The sequence below is a fragment of the Microcaecilia unicolor genome, unplaced genomic scaffold (genome assembly GCF_901765095.1).
Source record: "Microcaecilia unicolor unplaced genomic scaffold, aMicUni1.1, whole genome shotgun sequence".
Lineage (NCBI taxonomy): Eukaryota > Metazoa > Chordata > Amphibia > Gymnophiona > Siphonopidae > Microcaecilia > Microcaecilia unicolor.
This window is the reverse complement of record NW_021963058.1, coordinates 170532-191859: the sequence shown is the minus strand read 5'-3', so window position 1 is coordinate 191859 and position 21328 is coordinate 170532. Positions and strand designations below refer to the sequence as shown.

Genomic DNA, 21328 nt, shown 5'->3' with positions numbered 1-21328 from the left:
ACGGCCTGGTGGTTCACTGGCAGAGGAGATTCAGGAGACTGACACTGAGACTGGATCCGACTCCTCTGGCTGTGGGGCTGCAGAAGCAGAGAGAAAACCCCACACACACTAGGGGCTGCTTTCGGGGTCAATGACCACAGGGTTTAGGAAGCAGCTCTGGTGCATGGTCACAGGCAGAGGATTGTAACGACAAGGACTGGGCTAAGTGAGTTGGGACAAAATAGAGAGTCAAAAATCCACACAGGACAAGCACAGAGAACTTCAAAGGAGAGGAAGGGATTACAGAGCTTGATGTGGATGGGCAGGCTGGAGGGGCCGTTACGATCTTTCTGCAGTCAGGTTCTACATTCCTAGTAAGATCCGGGCAGGTTCTGACTAAGTTGAAAGCAGTAGGGAGGATGAGGAAACAGCTGTCCCCTCTTCAAATAAAAAAAGCAGAAAAAAAATCTAGATTTTGTTCAGAGTTACAAGTTTAGTCATACAGAGGCAGCCATACTAATAAACAGGTCCACCCATGAATTACCCTAAAAGCACCCTGCGAGCAGATGCATGCTGACTATGATTCTATACCATCAACAGCACTTCTAAAGGGAGCAATGACCCCCATTTCTAATCATGGTGAATAAAATCGGCACTGGCCGCACCTATCTGGTCCCCAAAGCAGCCTTTGCCCTCATTGTGAAAGTGTACGGACTTACCTCTATGCCTGCTGCGGCTGCCAAGACTCCACCTCCGATCCTGGTGCTCTGCTTCTTCTTCCAGCTCTTGCAGTTTCCTGGCTACTTCCTGTGCAGGGGGAGGGAGGGGGGAAAGGAATGCCACTATTTAATGTAAAGCTCATGGGTCGGTCAAACGCAAAACTGATTTGTGCCCAACAAATTCATATAGAAATAGTGACACGTTGGGTTGTGCGCTGGAATATTCTTATTTACTTGGGGGTCCTTTTACTAAGCCGCGTAAGTGTTTATGCGCGCCCGTTACACACCAAAATGGAGTTACCGCCTGGCTACCGTGTGGCTCTTGTGGTAATTTCATTTTCGGCGCGCGTCTGATACACACGTCCGGAAAATATTTTTTTTCGGCCGCGCGTAGCGGACACACACCAAGTGGCATTTGACACGAGTAGGTCATTACTGCCCAGTTACCACGTGACTCTTTACCACTAGGTCAATGGCTGGCGGTAAGGTCTGAGACCCAAAATGGATGCGTGGCAATTTTCATTTTGCCGCATGTCCATTTTCGGCAAAATTTTTTTTAAAAAAAGTTTTTTTTAAAGGCGCACTGAAAAATGGATCGGTGCGCGCCCCAAAACCCGAGCCTAGACTACCGCAAGCCATTTTTCAGCGCATCTTTGTAAAAGGACCCCTTGATGAAATTAAGTACTTGTCTTAGTGGAGTGGAAGAGTAGCCTAGTGGTTAATGCAGTAGACTTTGATCCTGAAGAACTGAGTTCAATTCCCACTGCAGCTCCCTGTAACTTGGGCAAGTCACATAATCCTCCATTGACCCTGGTACAAAATAAGTACCTGAATATATGTAAACTGCTTTGAATGTAGTTGCAAAATACCACAGAAAGGCGGTATATCATTTCTGTTTCCCTATTTGAGATTCTATATGGAATGTTGCTACTATTTGAGATTCTGTTGCTACTATTTGAGATTCTACATGGAATGTTGCTATTCCACTAGCAACATTCCATGTAGAAGCCTGCCCTTGCAGATCAGCGATGCGGCCGCGCAGGCTTCTGTTTCTGTGAGTCTCAGACTCACAGAAACAGAAGCCTGCGCGGCCGCATCGCTGATCTGCAAGGGCAGGCTTCTACATGGAATGTTGCTAGTGGAGGAGTAGCCTAGTGGTTAGTGCAGTGGACTTTGATCCTGGGGAACTGGGTTCGATTCCCACTGCAGCTCCTTGTGACTCTGGGCAAGTCACTTAACCCTCCATTGCCCCTGGTACAAAATAAGTACCTGAATATATGTAAACCGCTTTGAATGTAGTTGCAAAAACCTCAGAAAGGCAGTATATCAAGTCCCATTTCCCTTTCCCCCTTTCCCTTATGACATCACAATATCAGAAGTGAGCCAAGTATTGGGCAGTGAAGCCATTGTGACATCACTGATGAGGTTGGTTCTTATTGGTGGAATGAGTGGAGGCGTAGCCTAGTGGTTAGTGCAGTGGACTTTGATCCTGGGGAACTGTATTGGGCAATCAAGCCATTGTGACATCACTGATGAGGTTGGCTCTTATTGGTGGAATGAGTGGAGGAGTAGCCTAGTGGTTAGTGCAGTGGACTTTGATCCTGGGGAACTGTATTGGGCAATCAAGCCATTGTGACATCACTGATGAGGTTGGCTCTTATTGGTGGAATGAGTGGAGGAGTAGCCTAGTGGTTAGTGCAGTGGACTGATCCTGGGGAACTGTATTGGGCAATCAAGCCATTGTGACATCACTGATGAGGTTGGCTCTTATTGGTGGAATGAGTGGAGGAGTAGCCTAGTGGTTAGTGCAGTGGATTTTGATCCTGGGGAACTGAGTTCAATTCCCACTGCAGCTCCCTGTGACTCTAGGCAAGTTACTTAACCCTCCATTGCCCCTGGTACAAATAAGTATCTGAATATATGTAAACCGCTTTGAATGTAGTTGCAAAAACCTCAGAAAGGCAGTAGATCAAGACCCATTTCCCTTTCCTAAATCTGTTGTCAGGTTTCCAGGATATCCACAATGAATATTTATGAAAGATACTTTCATATGTATCAGCTCCACTGTATCCAAACTGACTAAGGATCCCCAAACACAGATTTAGGAAATGCTGCTTTAGAATATATTCAGAAATATGCTGTACCTCGGCAGAGAACATCTGTATAATCGCAAGATATACCAGATATCAGTAAAACGCACATAAAAAGGGCTGCCAGTTCTAAAGAAGCTTCAGGGTCCAATTACTATAGGAATGTCCGATGCACAGGAAAAAATACGAGGAAAACCACTTATCCCCTAATTCTATAGACTTATTCACAGAATTTCACGCTTACCCCAAAATTCTATATATCGCGTCTTAATTTCCGTATGGAAATTGAAGCATAATCTACAACAACACGCATAACTTAATTAGTTACCTAGCTAATCACTGCTGGCAGTTGGATGTTAACAAGCAATTATCAGCACTAATTGGCATTAAGATTTACATGCGCAACTCGCTAAGCGTATTCTGTAACGTCATGTGCGTATGTTCCAAGTCGCATAGTTGAAAGGGGACGTGGTTAAAGGCGTAGAATGGGCGGGTCATGGGCATTTTAAAAATCTATGCACGTTATTATAGAATGCACCTGCTCTGCGTCCAATTTAGGCGTCAGGATTTAGGCCAAATATGGCCTAAATGAACGTTGACGAAATTTGGTCAAGTGGAGAGGCGCTTGGCATATTTTCTACATACTGTGCAGGAATTTTAAGGCAATTCTACAAAATTTAGGCGTACTTTACAGAATATACCTAGGTGTGGAATTCGTTGCCAGAGATTGTGGTAAAGGCGGTTAGCTTGGCAGAGTTTAAAAAGGATTTGGGCGGCTTCCTAAAGGAAAAGTCCATAGACCATTATTAAATTGGACTTGGGGAAAATCCACTATTTCTGGGATAAGCGGTATAAAATGTTTTGACCTTTTTTGGGATCTTGCCAGGTATTTGTGACCTGGATTGGCCACTGTTGGAAACAGGATGCTGGGCTTGATGGGTCTTTGGTCTGTCCCAGTATGGCAATACTTATGTACTTACGTATCTTTTTACCACACGGATTTATCAGGCACCGTATACAGAATTTAGCCCATATGCAAGTTATAGAATAGTGTCAGTTATGCATGTAATTTGATTTAATAATTAGATGCTAGTTGGGATTAACAAACAATAGTTGAGAGGCACCATTTTGAACTCCAAAGTGTACAGGGTAAGATTAACTGGGGATTGCTCCTACCCTGTTCCACTAGACCACAGTGATTGACTGAAGTAGGGGTGAGGGATTTGGACTGTGAATTTTAAATATGTCTCCAGGGGACTGTGGAGGTCTGTTTGGGGGGGGGGGGGATCTTTGCTAAGCGAGTAGGGAAATAACAGTCCACGCTTCATATTACCACAGTTCTGGCCCCTTAAGAAGATGCCCTGGAGCACAGAGCCATATTAGCGTCCTGATGGTCCAAGGCAGAAGAAATAAAGCCAGCTCAAAGCTGATATTATGTTTCCAAGAATAATGCAGCTTGTGAAGTTCAACACACACTGAGTTATTTGATTTGCATAATAATAAGGCACTTTTCATGCTTTGCATTTCATTATTATGTAGCCTGCGGTGACTTAAATTAACGTGCACTATGGTAAAATAACATGCAATTTTGCCATTTAACATGTGTTTAGAGTCAAATGTGTGCATTATTTCCTTACCACAAGTGAAAAAGTATTCCCCTAACATGACCCTAGATATACGATGGAAAGTTTCTTTTTTTTATGGCTTATCCTTTTCAAAATGTCCTAGTTGAAAGTGTGGGGAAGTAAATATCACAGTGCATTTCGTTCCTTAAAATGGCTCTCAACAAGTCTCTTGAACTACGTTCAACTCCTCATTAATACAAAGGTGGAATATCAAAACCAGAACCTTCTTTCCAACAAATATAATAATTAATTCAAAATATTCAAAATCAACCGTGAATCCCACAAAAAAATGAAACAAAACAGTTTATGAAAAATGCAGCATATCCAGACAAATATATTTATTTAGATTTTGCTCACACCTTTTTCAGTAGTAGCTCAAGGTGAGTTACATTCAGGTACAATGGGTATATATGAACTTGTACCGGTGCTTGCTTGATACCAAGTCAAAACCTCCAGACTGCATTGCCCTATATGAATCCATGTTTCAGGAAAGTCTCTGCTTGCTGCTTCCTCACCCATTCATGCTACATCTGTGCAGGGTGCTGGCAGGAGGGGCAGGCAGCACACATACTTTGGAAAATGCTGAGTACACACAGAGGGGCATAATCGAACAGAAACGCCTATCTCCATGGGCGTTTATCTCCGAGAACGGGTCCGTGAAGGGGCGGACCGAATCGTATTTTCGAAAAAACATGGACGTTTATCTTTTTTTGAGCTGGGCGTTTTTGTTTTCAGCGATAATGGAAACCGAAAACGCCCAGCTCAAAAACGAATAACTCCAAGACATTTATTCGTGGGAGGGGCCAGGATTCGTACTGCACCGGTCCACCTCACATGCCAGGACACCAACCGGGCACCCTAGGGGGCACTTTTACAAAAAACAAAAAAAAGGTAAAACAGCTCCCAGGTGCATAGCACCCTTCCCTTGGGTGTTGAGCCCCCAAAATCCCCCTCAAAACCCACTGCCCACAAGTCTACACCATTACTATAGCCCTAAGGGGTGAAGGGGGGCACCTACACGTGGGTACAGTGGGTTTGGGGGGCGTTTGGAGGGCTCCCATTTACCAGCACAAGTGTAACAGGTGGGGGGGGGGGGGGATGAGCCTGGGTCCACCTGCCTGAAGTCCACTGCTCCAGTGACCTGCATACTGCTGTCAGGGAGGTGGGTATGACATTTGAGGGTGAAAATGAAAAGTTGTGAAACGGCATATTTTGTGGTGGGAGGGGGTTCGTGACCACTGGGGGAGTCAGGGGAGGTCATCCCCGATTCCCTCCAGTGGTCATCTGGTCATTTAGGGCACTTTTTGGGACCTTATTCGTGGAAAAACAGGGTCCAGGAAAAGTGCCCTAAATTCTCGCTAAAAACGCATATTTTTTTTCCATTATCGGCGAAAGGCGCCCATCTCTGATCGGCAGATAACCACGCCCCAGTTCCGCCTTCACCACGCCTTCGACACGCCCCCATCAACGTTGTCCGCATCTGCGACGGAGTGCAGTTGAAAACGTCCAAATTCGGCTTTTGATTATACCGCTTTATTCGTTTTTGGGAGATAAACGTCTATCTCCCGATTTGGGTCACAATATAGGCGTTTTTCTCTTTCGATTATAAGCAGGACAGTGTTTTACTCCCCTGACCTAAATATAGGGAAAGGGGATGGGACTTGATATACTGCCTTTCTGGGGTTACAATCAACGCACAGTGGGAATCAAGCACAGTTCCCCTGTTTCTGAGGCTACTCCTCCACGCCAAGGAAGCTCTTTATTTAACTACTAGTAAAAAAAGGCCCGTTTCGGACACAAATGAAACGGGCGCTAGCAAGGTTTTCCTGCTCTCACCTCTCATGTCGCTGCGCTCCTCCGGGGTTCTACTCCAGGGGCAGTGACGTGAGAGGAGTAGAGGATGCAGAGCTGACAGCCAATGGCTACCTGCGGTGCCCCGCTTCCTTTTTAACACAGCTGACGTCGGACGGAGGGAGGGGGAGCGGCGGCGATCTGTGGTGGAGGGTTCAGCAGTGGGTGCGGCGACCTTGGGGGGGGTGGTGGAGGGTGGTAGTGGTGGCAACATGGGGGGGGAGTGTAGGGCTGAGTGATGCGATTCGCTGAGTGTCATAGCCCCGCCCTCGATGTCATCAGGTTGTGACGCGAGGGCGGGGCCGACACTCATGGGGGAAAATTCCGATCTATGCCACCTCGGAAGTTGCAGCTTCATTAGAACGTTGGGGTTGCGAATTATGCGCTGAAGGGGCGTGGCTGAGGGCGGGTCTATGAGTGCCAGTGAGTGGTGCTGACAGCCTAGCCTACCAACAGTGCAGGGCTTCAGTGTTTCCCTGCCACAGAGTGAGCTTCAAAATGTTTGAGGTGAGAATTATTTATATAGATGTGCATTTTTTTAGCTGCTGTAGATGATGATTTTAAGAAGATAAATTTACACTATTTTGTATGTCACGACTGCTTTTTAACCTACTTTCTGAAGACAAAGTAGATGGGAGGTGGGGGAAAAGGTTGCCCCCCAGGCATGTGTCTCCTCTTAATAACTTGGGTCCCATTTACACCAAATTCTCAGGACATGTCAGGGGGGACATAAAGACTCTGTCGAAGGCATTTTAGTGCCATCGGTAGGCATCAGGCTGAGAAAAAACCCTGGCCATTTTAAGCAGCCCTGCTATTACTCACACTGCAGTCTAAGCCTTCCTGTAAATAAACCACGCTCTTTGCTGAGACTACCTGGAGATTCCCTTCTGCATTAGTCTGGGCAGCTGTCTCTTACTGTAATAAAACTGCCTGCTGGGAAATCTCTCTTTTTTACCCACCAATTCTGAAGCAGCTACCAGTCAAGAAGAGACTTTCCCTATTCCAGTAGAAAGCCCAGTTGTGAAGAAAAAAAAAAAAAAGAAAAAACCTCCCCCCTCCCCCACGCTGATATCCAGCCAGTAGTGGTTGGCATTTTTTAACATGCCAATTGCTGCTAGCTAAAATTAGACCCAGATATTCCATGCCAGGTCAACGTCTGGGCACTGGCACTGAGAATCCAGGCATGACTGCCAGGAGATAACCATCCTGGTTGAATATTGGTTGGGATCTACATAAGGCAATCTGTCAGGTCTGCCACTCCCCCTTATCCCCTCCCCCCCCTGTTCTGATTCCCCCCCCCCCCCCCCCCCACACCAATCCTTCTCCTCATATCCTTTGCTCCTTGAATGCCTGCTCTGTTTGGCTCCGTGTTCAAAATGGCAGCACTGGCCTCTAGTGGTAGTCTTGCAGTACTACTGCTAGGTGTCACCCTTCCATAGTATATAGTTGCTAAATAGATAATTACAGACAGCACCAAATAGCACCAGAGTGATTGGTAATGATTCTCAGTGGCACTATCCAGAGAGTGCCATCGAAAATCAAGCGAAAACACTGGTCGGTGGTATGTATCCAGATAGTAGGTGCCGCTTTCTGAGTAACTACTGTAGAATATCGAGCCGCAGGCATTTAACCATCTTGTAATGTAACTTAGTAACGATGCCTGACCAATCTAATCTTAACTTAACCACTGTTCAGCTCTTCGCCAATCAAAAATTGGTTTTAAGCTTCCAGCTCAAGTCGGAACTAGGGCTAAAATCTGGCACCCTGAGCCTTCTTTTACATCTGGGGTTTTCTCCCTTAATAGTTCTTCCCTCAGAGGTTAGCTCTGGTCTCTGGCACTGAAACAGGAAATAAGAGGGGCAGCAGAACATGCAATGCGTTAGTGAGTTGAATGGGTCATGGGTCTGTATATTAAAAATGTGACCCATCTTTTTCAGTCTCACAAAACCTGAAAATTCTTGGAGTTACTATTGATCAAAACCTCACTCTTGATACCCACGGTGAAGAACACGACAAAAAAGATGTTCCACACCATGTGGAAACTCAAAAGAGTAAAACCATTCTTCCCGAGATACGTCTTCCGCACCCTTGTACAGTCAATGGTAATAAGCCATCTGGATTACTGCAACGCACTATATGCGGGCTGCAAAGAACAGACTATCAAAAATCTCCAAACAGCCCAGAATACTGCCGCCAGACTCATATTTGGAAACCCTAAATATGAACGTGCAAAAACCCCTTAGAGAGAAACTGCACTGGCTCCCACTTAAAGAACGCATTGCGTTCAAGATATGTACGATCGTACACAAAATTATCCATGCAAATGCCTCGATCTACATGCTGAACCTAGTGGACCTACCTCCCAGAAACGCCACAAGAACATCCCACAAATTTCTCAATTTGAACTTCCCCAGCTGTACAGGACTAAAATACAAGCTGATGCACGCCACTACCTTCTCCTACACGAGCACGCAAATATGGAATGCTCTACCCACAGACCTGAAATCAATTGTCGAATCAAATAACTTTCGCAAATCTTCAACAAGGCCTACAACGAGAACCAACAGCTCCACTAATTCACTCTCCCAACCCAACCAGTTAGGAAAATCCACTTCTACTGTCACCCGCCCAATCACTTCCTCTTTCTTCCCTACTTAAACTCTACACACCACTAACTGTATCTGATATTCTGGAATGACAATGTCATAACAAAACTATGTAAGCCACATTGAGCCTGCAAATAGGTGGGATAATATGGGATACAAATGCAATAAATAAATACGTACGATCCTACGTATTCCAGCTCCGTTTCAAATATTACTTCACAGTTATCTATTACAGTGGTCATTTCAAGGGGGAACGAGGTGATTCCTGCTTCATCTGCTGAACTTCAAAGGCATTTTAATGCCTTCAATACTTGTAATATCATTACAGCACAGTGAAACAACATGTATTCAGAAATTATGCAGGTGGAGGAGCAGCCTAATGGGACGTTCAGTGGGCTGAGAATTTGGGGAAATGGATCCAATTCCCACTGTGGCTCCTTGTGACTCTGGGCAAGTCACTTAACCCTCTGTTGCCCCAGGTACAAAAACGTAGATAATGAGTCCACTAGGGACAGAGAAAGTACCTGTATATAATTTAAATAAAAATATAAACCACTTTGGTTATACCACAGAAAGGTGGCATATCAAATCCATAAATTGTCCTTGAAGGCTATAACAACAAGTTACTGAAGTGACTTATGCAACAGTTACAGAAACTATCATTGATTAAACCCAATATATTGTGGGTAGGTCATGGATAATAGGTCATGCCATCAATGGGTCTTTGGTTACATGGGTCATGGGTCAGCTTGCATGGCTAATCAGAAACAAGATGGGCTTCAAGTTCAATCACATTGATGCTTGGCAACAGATTTTTGCTTCTCAAACACTGTATGTCTCATTAAGGTGCGTTTCCATTAGCCCACAACAGACTAATTTTATTCTCACAAACATTAACTACATACAGGGAATGAGGCCAACGCAGAGCAAGAGGGTATGGTGGCAAAACTGGAAGTAAACTTCTAAGCAAGGTTAACTCTGTTCTTTCACCACAAGAGGGCAGCAAATACTGTCAATTTAACACAACCAGGACAATAAATAAACTGTAAACAAGTTTCATACCTACCTAGATTAAAAATATTTCTATAAAGCTGTTGGAATCATATTCGGTATGTATTTTATGAGAAAGCTACCAAATAGTGAGGGTCAACACAACTTCAAAATCACACTACAAGAGACCTTGGCATAAGGAACAGAGTACAAACTGTGATGGCAGTGCACTGTGCGAATTAACGAATGTTATTTGCATGAAGTGTGATTTCCCATTGATATATAATCGGGTAAGGGTGGGGATCTGGCACCATTTTGACTGGTGCCCAAGATTATTTTTACACCGACAGCTTTTGCTTAAAAACTACACTGGCAGTTATTATTATTATTGTTAGGATTTATTTACCAGCTTTTTGAAGGAATTCACTCAAGGCGGTGTCCAGTAAGAATAACTCAAACATGAGCAATAGACAATTACAGCCGTTAAAAATATTCAAAAACAATACAAAGTATGGCATAGTATACTACTTACAACGTCAACACAACACATAATAGAACATTACTAGCCGTTGAGCCCATTAAAATGGGCTGGTGGTTCGTCGCCCCCGCCGCCCCTCCACCCGGCCCGTCTCTTCGCTATTCAACTTACATCTCCGCAGGAAGCAGAGATCAGCTGAGGTCCCGTCGGCCTTCCTTCTCTGCCTGTGTCCTGCCCTCGTGTGACGTAATGTCAGCGAGGGCGGGACACAGGCAGGGAAGGAAGGCCAACGGCAGCTCAGCTGATCTGCCTGCTGCGGCGATGTAAGTTGAATAGCGAAGAGATGGCCGGGTGGAGGGGTGGCGGGGGGGGGGGGGGTACCAGTGGCGACCTCGGCGGTTCCTTCCCCTTCGCGCAGTTTCCCTCTCTGGCCCGCCCCCCCCGTCATCACGTATTGACGCGGGGGCGGGACAGACAGGGAAGTCTCTACTGCGCATTTGCGAGTGAGTACGGTCACTCGCCATTTATATGTTTGATAGGTGATAGCGAAGGGTAAAGCAAAGATGTAACATAGAGAAGGGTAAGAAAGTAGGAAGAGTTAGAAAGTAAGGTGATTGAGTTAAAGAAAGTTGCCCATGAGGTCAGAGAAATGGTTAAATGTTATCTCAGCGAGGGTAGGAGTGGGTAAACATGTCCCGCTGCAGTATGTGCAGCCCGAGTCACTCCTTGTGTATGTGAGTGAGACTAACGAGTTAGTTACTTCTTCCAGTAAAGGCCTGGTCGAAGAGCCAAGCCTTCACCTGCCTGCCGAAGTAGAGATAGTCTTGTGTCAAGTTGCCACGCTCAGGGCAAAATACCGATTGCTTGGTTTATTCCAACATTTTTGATCATATCCATAAGAACACTTTGACCCCTGAGGCATGCACTTTTGCGCCGAAACACGGCCCGTGTTGGGTCACTTCTCAAATAAAAGAACTGTAATTATCTCCAACCTGAAGGCCCGGTGTTGCTTTTTATTGTTTCTGGGGGGAACTTTTAAACATGGAAACATGCTCTGCCCATCCGAATCGACCTTAACTGTGGTCTTCTGCCTCTCGCTACCACTAATGTCTTTTCCCTCCTAATTCTGGAAAGCTGCATGTCCAAATTTCTGACTAGCATGCAAATTTGCGTGCACATCTTATATAATACTGTCAGTTGCGTGAGTAACAATGACTTAATTAGCTGCTAACTGGCGTTAGTGCCAATTAACACCAATTATAGCCAATAATTGATTGTTAGTTGGCAGGTACACAGGTAACTGCTTGTAAGGGGCTTTAGAGAACACTGCCCCTCACCCTTAAGAAAAGTCCCTCCGATAGCCTGGGCTACCTTAAGAACACTGGTCCCACCCGGTGAGGAAGTGAGCGGGGAAGGGCGGAGTCAATACCTGGGAGATTAAAAGACAGGGAAGGAAGAACTGAAGCCCAAGTCTATGTCTTTACTGAACATGTTTAGCTGCTGTAACCTGGATGAGGTAAGCCAACTTTGCTTCTTTTGCTAAGACTTGTAAGCAGTGGCGTAGCCACAGGTGGGTCTGGGTGGGCCGGGGCCCACCCACTTAGGGTTCAGGCCCACCCAACAGTAGCACATGTTTAGTGGTAGCTGGTAGGGATCCCAAGCTCTGCCAGCTGAAGACTTCCCCCTGATGGTAATGAATATGGTGTGCTCCACGTTACTGGCACCTGTGAATGCTCAGTTTTCAGTGCATGCCTGCTGCAGACTACCAAGGTGGAGAGAAGCATTTTCCCACCAGCTGAGATATTTTTTTGGCGGCGGGGGGGAGAACATTTGGTACCCACCCACTTCTTGCCTAGGCCCACCCAAAATCTTGCTTGTAAGCCTTGCCGAGGTCCAGCTACGGCCAGACCTGGGACTCAAAAGACCAAAGAACTTACAGGCTGTGTTTGGGACGGGGCAGCCCCCACCAGCCACAGATTGATTGGCCCGCTAGCCAGAGGCCTATTCAAGACTGTTACTAAATAAAAGAAACAGTTGAATCTGATATTCCTGGCCTGTGAAGCAACAGGTCCCAGGGCTCAGGTGAATAAAACATTTATTTTCATATTTATATCCCTTATCTGGTTGAGTTTTTCACAGGGCTACCCCATAACTCTCACCCGGGGTATCACATTACTCTTAGTCAGTATTCTATACGTTAAGTGCTCAAATTCCAGAGTACACAACTTCAAGGAAGGGAGTTGCACCAAGAAAAGTCATGGGCAAGTTGGGCAGGGGAGGGAGCGTGTTAGTCAGTTTAGGTTGGGTATTATTAGGAAAGGTATGGAAAACAGGTGTGAGGATGTTATAATGCCGTTGTATCGCTCCATGGTGCGACCGCACCTTGAGTATTGTGTTCAATTCTGGTCGCCGCATCTCAAGATATAGTAGAATTGGAAAAGGTGCAGCGAAGGGCGACTAAAATGATAGCGGGGATGGGACGACTTCCCTATGAAGGAAGACTAAGGAGGCTAGGAATTTTCAGCTTGGAGAAGAGACGACTGAGGGGAGACATGATAGAGGTCTATAAAATAATGAGTGGAGTGGAACAGGTGGATGTGAAGCTTGCATTTGGTCGTTTCTGAGATGGACGTCCTTGGTTTCGAAAATCGCCAAAAATCAGAAACGACCGTGTCCAGGGACATCCAAATCTAGGGATGGCGAAATTTAAGGATTTGGACGTCCCTGACGGTATTTTCAAAACGAAAGATGGACGTCCATCTTGTTTCAAAAATACGGGTTTCCCCGCCCCTGGATTGGGACGATTTGCAAGGACATCCAAATCGAAACTTGGACGTCCCTTTCAAAAATGCCCCTCCACGAAAGCTTGGGGGACCTGCACAGACAGAGCGTGTTAAACCCAAGTTTCTGAGAGCACAGGAGGCCAAATTTTAACCAGGAAGGAAGCCTGGATTTTGGAGGAGTAGCCTAATGACTAGTGCAGTGGACTTTGATCCTGGGGAACTGGGTTCAATTCCCACTGCAGCTCCTTGTGACTCTGGGCAAGTCACTTAACCCTCCATTGCCCCAGGCACAAAATCTGCTTGGATTGCCCTTTTCCTTAAATATCGATCTTGTAAGAATTAATGTTGAGGGCTGGAGTGTAAATTTTAAGGGGTTTCGACGTTAGCTTAAGAAGAGTGCTGGGCAGACTTCTACGGTCTGTGCTCTGAGAATGGCAAGGACAAATCAAATTCGGGTTTAAAGTATCACATACCATGTAAAATGAGTTTATCTTGTTGGGCAGACTGGATGGACCGTACAGGTCCTTTAGCTGCTGTCATTTACTATGTTACTACGAGGACGGCAAGACCTGATATGGTCTACCAGTGAAGGTAGGGGAGGCAATCCCTGTAAAAGATTTCAGGTATGATAGGGTTGGGAGGAAAAGGATAGCTGTGGTTGGCTTGTATGTGGGAACTTATGTGCATCCACCCAGTGCTCCGATCTCGACCAACAAGACTGGATGGGCCTTTTGGTCTTTGTCTGCCAACATTCACTGGGGCTACTATGTAAATCCCATCATCAGCATTGCTTTAATTTTCACATACTCAGCTGGAAAAGTTGCCAGTACTGTGCGCTTCCACCTGGCAGGACAAAAGTTCACATCTCATATTCTTCTTGGCACCTGGACCTGAGAACAAGGCTTCAGTTTATTTATTTGCTGATTAAAGGAGGGAAAAAAATCCAAAATTGATTCAAGACTCTCACAGAGTTCTTGGAAAAACACAGTTCACTTGGTTGGGGGGGGGGGGGGGGGGGACCTTCTGTGAATTGTTAAGTTATTCTGAGACACTATTGAGATGAAAAATACCAAAACGAAATGAAATTTAACAAGTTTCTGTTATATCTATGGAGAATACAAAGGAAAAGCCCTGTCGTCAGTCTTAAACCAACCCCAGCATCCCTGCCAACTCTTATCGAAATTCTCAACCCCTATTTCTGCTACCACTTTCTCCCAATTATGTTTAGATTCTGAAAGATCGGGAAAACATCTCGTCTCTAGTAAGTTTCATCCCCATCTCAAATCTGAAGACAATTTCAAGTTTAGCCCCAAAATAAGAGGCAGACAAAAAGTTGACAAGAAATTAGAACAGATCCCTCTGCTGCTGGGCTTTGGGTATACACTGAGGGGCATTTTCGATACGACATCTAAGTCCGACTTTGGACGTTTTGCAAAAAACGTTCAAAATCTGAATAGAAAAGAAGGTCATTTTCAAAAAAGAAAAACGTCTATCTTTTTTTTTCTGAAAATACTGTTTTGAACAAGATTTTGTGATTTGGACATTTTGGTTTTTGGTCCATTTAAAAAAACCAAAAAAACGTCCAAGTGCAAAACGCACAAAATCAAGCCATTGTGATGTAGGAGGAGCCAGCATTTTTAGTAGACTGGTGCTCCAGACATCCCAGGATATAAATGGGACACCCTAGGGGGCACTGCAGTGGACTTCAAAAACATGCTCCCAGATACACATCTCACCGTTGCTCCCTTATTTGGTCTGCTGAGCCCCCCCTCCCCCACAAAAAACCCCCACTACTCCCCAACTGTACACCATTGCAGTAGCCCTTATGGGTGAAGGGGGCACCTACTCCTATATGTGGATACAGTGGGGGTACTGGTGAGTTTTGGAGGGCTCACAGTTCCACCACACAGCTCCACCACAAATGTGACAGGTAGAGGGAGATAGGGACCAGAGTCCCCCCCCCCCCCCCCACACCACGGTGCACTGCACTGACCACTCCACTACTCCAGGGACCTGCATGCTGCTCTAATAGACCTGGCTATAACATCTGAGGCTGTCATAGAGATTGCTAAATCATATTTGTATTCATATTTGTGGAGGGTGGGAGGGGGTCAGTGACCACTGGAGGAGGTATTGGGGGGGGGGGGGTCACCCCTGATCACTCCAGGGGTCATCTGTTCATTTATGCCTTATTCGTTATAAAAACAGGTCTAGCTCAAAACATCTTAGTTTTAGTCCTGGACTGTTTTGTTTTGTTCCATTATATAGTAACATAGTAGATGACGGCAGAAAAAGACCTGCATGGTCCATCCAGTCTGCCCAACAAGATAAACTCATATGTGCTACTTTTTGTGTAAACCTTACCTTGATTTGTACCTGTCCTTTTCAGGGCACAGACTGTGTAAGTCTGCCCAGCACTATCCCCGCCTCCCACCAACGGCTCTGGCACAGACCGTATAAGTCTGCCCAGCACTATCTCTGCCTTCCAACCTCCAGTCCCGCCTCCCAAACACCGGCTCTGGCACAGACTGTATAAGTCTGCCCAGCACTATCCCTGCCTCCCAACCACCGGCTCTGGCACAGACCATATAAGTCTTCCCAGCACTATCCCCGCCTCCCAATCACCGGCTCTGGCACAGACCGTATAAGTCTGCCCAGCACTATCCCTGCCTCCTACCACCGGCTCTGGCACAGACCGTATAAGTCTGCCCAGCACTATCCCCGCCTCCTGCCACCGGCTCTGCCACCCAATCTCGGCAAAGTAAAATTATGGCAGTAAAATGACCAAGTCATAGGAACGCCCACATCCCGCCCTTAACACGCCCCCGGCATGCCCCCCCCCCCCCCCCCCGTGTTTTGAATGCACTTCTGAGGGACGTCATAGAAAAACATTAAATAATAGGTTTTGAAAATATTGATTTGGACGTTTTTGTGAGAAAAATGTCCAAATGATGCTTTATGCCACTTTTTAGACGTTTTTCTCTTTTGAAAATGAGCTCCACTATCTACTCATGTTTTTTTGTTAAGCTTCCCTTTTACACTTTTCCTATCCCTCAGAAAGTTTCTCCACCATGTAGCTGAAAAACCTTGGCTTAATATGGCTTATTTTAAAGCTCACTCAGAGTGTGGACATTCAGACTGGTGGAGTTACAGAGATCAGAGAGCAGACCCATTAAACCCACATTATGGTGTCAGAAGAATCCAGAAAGCTCGTCAAAAATGTTTAAAAAAATCACTCCCTGGAGTGTGGGGAAAAAAAGTAAAGATGCTACAGCACACCGGAAGGGCAAAGAAAGCATTGCAAATTTCTACATTCATAATTATTCGCAGACAAGGCCAATCTGTCATGTCTCACAATTTCTATTTGAACATTAGATCAAGCCAAAGGTGTCTTTTTAACAGGCTTTTAAGGCTCTGAGGGTTTGCACTGAATCATACAAAGTCATAGAGTAATAAACACAGCCCATAAATCAGAGCTGCGTCTTGGTCTCGTACGGACATTAAAGTGTTGGACTTGTAGACTTTCGGCTAGACAGAACTGCCACTAACAAACTTTCCAGGACTTCCAAATTTTAGGTAAGCTCCAGCCTCCTTCTGGGAGGTGGACTTAAGCATCCGTTTCAAAAACTTAAAAATGAACCTTTCACCTTCTTGCTGTGCAAAGACACAATTACTGGTTGACTGTATTTCCTATCAGTTATTAGCATGAAGGAGAGAAACGCAGTACACAGGTAAATGAACGCATAGATGCAAACTTGAGATAGACTGTCACAATGTGTTAACGATCAATCATTACTCTGTCTTCTTATTAAAACAATAAATCAATACGAGGCCAAGGGAGAGAGGGAGGGCAGGTGGAGATATAGAACAAACTGTTAGCAGAGCTTCATATCAGCAGGTACCTGTGGGCTGCCCATTTCCCCCTATTGGCCATAACTCTTACTATCACAAAGGTACTGCGGGGAAGCGCGGGATGGAATAGAGGGGAGGATAGGGATAGGGTAAGGGGATACAACGGTTAAAAGGTTGAAGGTTGTACTTATCATTCGGCAATTGCTGGGTTTGTATAGATATGCCTACTGTTGTAACATGCAATGTTGGAAATGTTTGTCTTGATTATCTGTAAATCAATCGGCTGAGAAACGATCGGATCCTACGAGGTCTTTCCAAGTTCAGACTCCTGGAGGAAAGTAGCAGTAAAGCCGATTCGATATGAGTGGGGGGTATAACGAGGGGGGAATTAGTGGGGGGATAGGGATAAATGGTATATATATATGGAAAGTATTGATGATGACTGTATGCACATGACTGTGATTGATATATCTGATGTGACTATTTTGCTGCTTGTCAAGGTGTTTGTTTTATTAGAATGTCATCAATAAAAAATTGTTGAAAGTTAAAACAATAAATCAAAGGGCAAGCCGATAAAGGGAATCAATCTAGAAAGTGGGATCCAGTACAGTAGACAAAAAAGCACCTTTCCATTTAAAAAAGGGCCAGGAACTGGACAATACGGACACACATCCATTAGCATCAAGAGAGGATAACAGAAAAAACTGTACCAGCAACGTGTCATGTTATTTATTTTATTTTATTGCATTTGTATCCAACATTTTCCCACCTATTTGCAGGCTCAATGTGGCTTACATAATGACCGTGATGGCGATCGCCATTTCCGGTATGGCAGATGCAGAGTGACAATGTTGAGGTTCTTGTATAATAAACACATCGGAAGAAGGGTTGCGTTGTGAACAATTCGAGTCTTAGTTTCATTAAGTTGTGAGATCGAGTCATTTAGGTTAGGTCATCAGGGTATGCCTTTTTGAATAAGTAAGTTTTTAGTGATTTCCAAAAGTCTGATAGGTCGTGAGTTGTTTTCAAGGTGAATGGTAGTGCGTTCCATAGTTGCGTGCTTGTAAAGGAGAAGCTGGATGCATAGGTTGATTTGTATTTAATTCTTTTGCAGCTTGGGTGGTGTAGGTTTAGGTATGTGCGTGTTGACCTTGTGGTGTTTCTGGTTGGAAAGTCAATGAGGTCTAGCATGTATCCCGGGGTCTCACCATCGATGATTTTATGTTACCACGAGATAGTGTGTAGTTGTGTACCAACTACACACTATCTCGTGTGATAGCGGGGATGGGACGACTTCCCTATGAAGAAAGATTAAGGAGGCTAGGGCTTTTCAGCTTGGAGAAGAGACGGCTGAGGGGAGACATGATAGAGGTATATAAAATAATGAGTGGAGTGGAACAGGTGGATGTGAAGCGTCTGTTCACGCTTTCCAAAAATACTAGGACTAGGGGGCATGCGATGAAACTACAGTGTAGTAAATTTAAAACAAATCAGAGAAAGGTTTTCTTCACCCAACGCATAATTAAACTGTGGAATTCATTGTCGGAGAACGTGGTGAAGGTGGTTAGCTTGGCAGAGTTTAAAAAGGGGTTAGACGGTTTCCTAAAGGACAAGTCCATAAACCACTACTAAATGGACTTGAGAAAAATCCACAATTCCAGGAATAACACTTATAGAATGTTTGTACATTTGGGAAGTTTGGATTGGCCGCTGTTGTGGACAGGATGCTGGGCTCGATGGGCCTTTGGTCTTCTCCCAGTATGGCAATACTTATGTACTTATGTAGCTCTGCTTTATGTGATGAACGTTAAAACGCTTGGCTAGTTTAAGAGTATTGGGTGCCTGTCTTTGCCTCACACGTACTTTACCTTGCATTTGTTTTTGTGACGATACTCTTCTGTGTGTTCACCGAATGCTGTATTATTGGATTCTCAAGTCTATTTATGTGTTATTACCGTCAGTGGCTGAGGCAATTGACATCGAGTCCTGAGACAGGTGAGGAAAGCGCCGAAACGCAGGACTGCGTCGAGTCTTTGGATTTTCATGTGAGAATAAACCTGCTGTTTGGATATACATCTGGTCTACCCCCTACTTTTTCTTTTTGTACTTTGCAAGAGTATTTGGGTGCCCCAGGCGAACCTTCAGAATTACACTCCCCAAATTCACTTTATAAAAATCTCAGAACTGGACATCTTAAGTTAAACAGTCAACTTTTTTCGCAGGTAAAAGTATGAGTAAATGGTCCTTTTGGGTTTGCGTTGCTGTTGGGACTTTTCCATTGCTTTGACTGCAGCCTGCTTTTTGATGACCCCTTGAAGTTGATGCCCTAAGGCCCTGATGACGAACCTATGACACGCGTGTCAGCACTGACACGCGTAGCCATTTTCGATGACACGTGGCGCCACCGCAGTGTGGTCCGCCCTCCCTCCTCACTTCCGGAAACTAACCTTAAAGCCTCCTTTCATGTCGCAGCAAGCAGCAGCAGGGCAGGCCACTCCTTCCTTCCGTGTCCCGCCCTCGCCTGACGTAACGTCCGCGAGGGCGGAGCACAGAAGGGAGGTCTGCCCTGCTGCTGCTTGCTGCGACGTGAAAGGAGGCTTTAAGGTTAGTTCCGGGCCTGGTAGCGGGTGGAGGGGGGGCCCGGCGACCTCGGGTGGGCAGCGATCTTGGGTAGGGGGGCCCGGGGGCGGTCCTAGTAGCAGTGATTTTTCTTGAAGTGACACACCACCCGAGTTATGCTCGTTTTTTTGGCGAATTTTGACACACCAAGCTCAAAAGGTTGCCCATCACTGCCCTAAGGAATCACCTAGTCCTGCCTAATGGTTGGGACAGCCCTGATTAAACACAAACCTGATGTGGAAAGGGAAATGGGACTTGATATACCAGCTTTCTGAGGTTTTTGCAACTAAATTTAGAGCGGTTTACATATATTCAGGTACTTATTTTGTACCAGGGGCAATGGAGGGTTAAGTGACTTGCCCACAGTCACAAGGAGCTGCAGTGGGAAATGAACTCAGTTCCCCAGGATCAAAGTCCGCTGCACTAACCACTAGGCTACTCCTGCACTAGCAACATCCCATGTAGAAGCCTGCCCTTGCAGATCAGCAATGCAGCTGCGCAGGCTTCTGTTTCTGTGAGTCTGACATCCTGCACGTACTCAGATTTGTTAAATAGACACATTTAACAGCACTGAAATTCAAATAACAGAGATATAATACAATATAATAGTGATGGAATATCTAATAATCACAGAATAACTTGGAGGGGCATAATCAAACAGCGCCGGCTACATCGGTGGCCGGCCATCTTCGCAGCCGGCTCTGCGAGAGGGCGGAGCCAAGCATATTTTTGAAATACGCTTGGCGCCGGCCAAATCGCGCGCTGGGTTTACATGAGATGGCCGGCTTCGTTTTCCAGCCATAATGGAAACCGGGCCCGGCCATCTCAAACCCGGCGAAATGCAAGGCATTTGGGCGTGGGAGGAGCCAGCATTTGTAGTGCACTGGCCCCCCTGACATGCCAGGACACCAACAGGGGGGCACTTAACAAAATTTAAAAAAAAAATAGCTTCCTGGTGCATAGCACCCTTACCTTGGGTGCTGAGCGCCCCAAATCCCCTCCAAAACCCACTCCCCACAACTCTACACCATTACCATAGCCCTAAGGAGTGAAGGAGGGCACCTACATGTGGGTACAGTGGGCTTTGTGTGGGGGGGGGGGGGGGGGTTGGAGGGCTCCCATTTACCACCACAAGTGTAACAGGTAGGGGGGGATGGGACTGGGTCCACCTGCCTGAAGTGCACTGCACCCACTAAAAACTGCTCCAGGGACCTGCATATTGCTGTCAGGGAGCTGGGTATGACATTTCAGGCTGGCATACAGGCTGGCAAAAAATGTTTTATTGTTTTTCTGCCTGCCCTAATTTCCAGCCCTACCTATGCTGGTGTGTGACTTATGCCAAGCTAAGTCTATGCTTTAAGATGTCTTTTTTAAGTAGGGATGTAAAATGTTACTGATAAATAAAGCCTTACTGCTTAATCTCAGCTGCCAGGGACAAGAGGCCATACAAGATTTGGTGCTTCCTCTCGGCTACCTAAGCAGCTTCCATGGCCACCCCCACAGGGCAGGCTAAGCCACAGCTGGCCAGCTTGAGAAGACCCTGGCATATTTAAACGTGTAATGGTTTAAATTTCAGTAGTTTAAACAGTTACCTTTCTAAATATTTATATTCCTACTTTGCCCAACAGAACTACAAAGAACCCCCCTCTCCCCCCCCCCCCCCCCCCCCCCGCATCTACCAATGTCTGAATTTGTCCTTAAAGAGCGAGCACAGGATGTGAACGCATCAAGAGGAG

The 21328-nt window shown here is 45.7% G+C and overlaps 1 protein-coding gene across 2 annotated transcripts in view; it reads right to left on the bottom strand.

Annotated features, from left to right (window-relative positions):
- Positions 1-21328, bottom strand: part of LOC115458857 (coiled-coil domain-containing protein 50-like) — a 150582-nt gene that overhangs the window by 57021 nt on the left and 72233 nt on the right. For both annotated transcript variants that reach the window (XM_030188695.1, XM_030188696.1), the window contains exon 6: positions 699-786. In XM_030188695.1, the coding sequence (XP_030044555.1) occupies positions 699-786 (88 nt within the window). The remainder of the gene's footprint in view (positions 1-698; positions 787-21328) is intronic.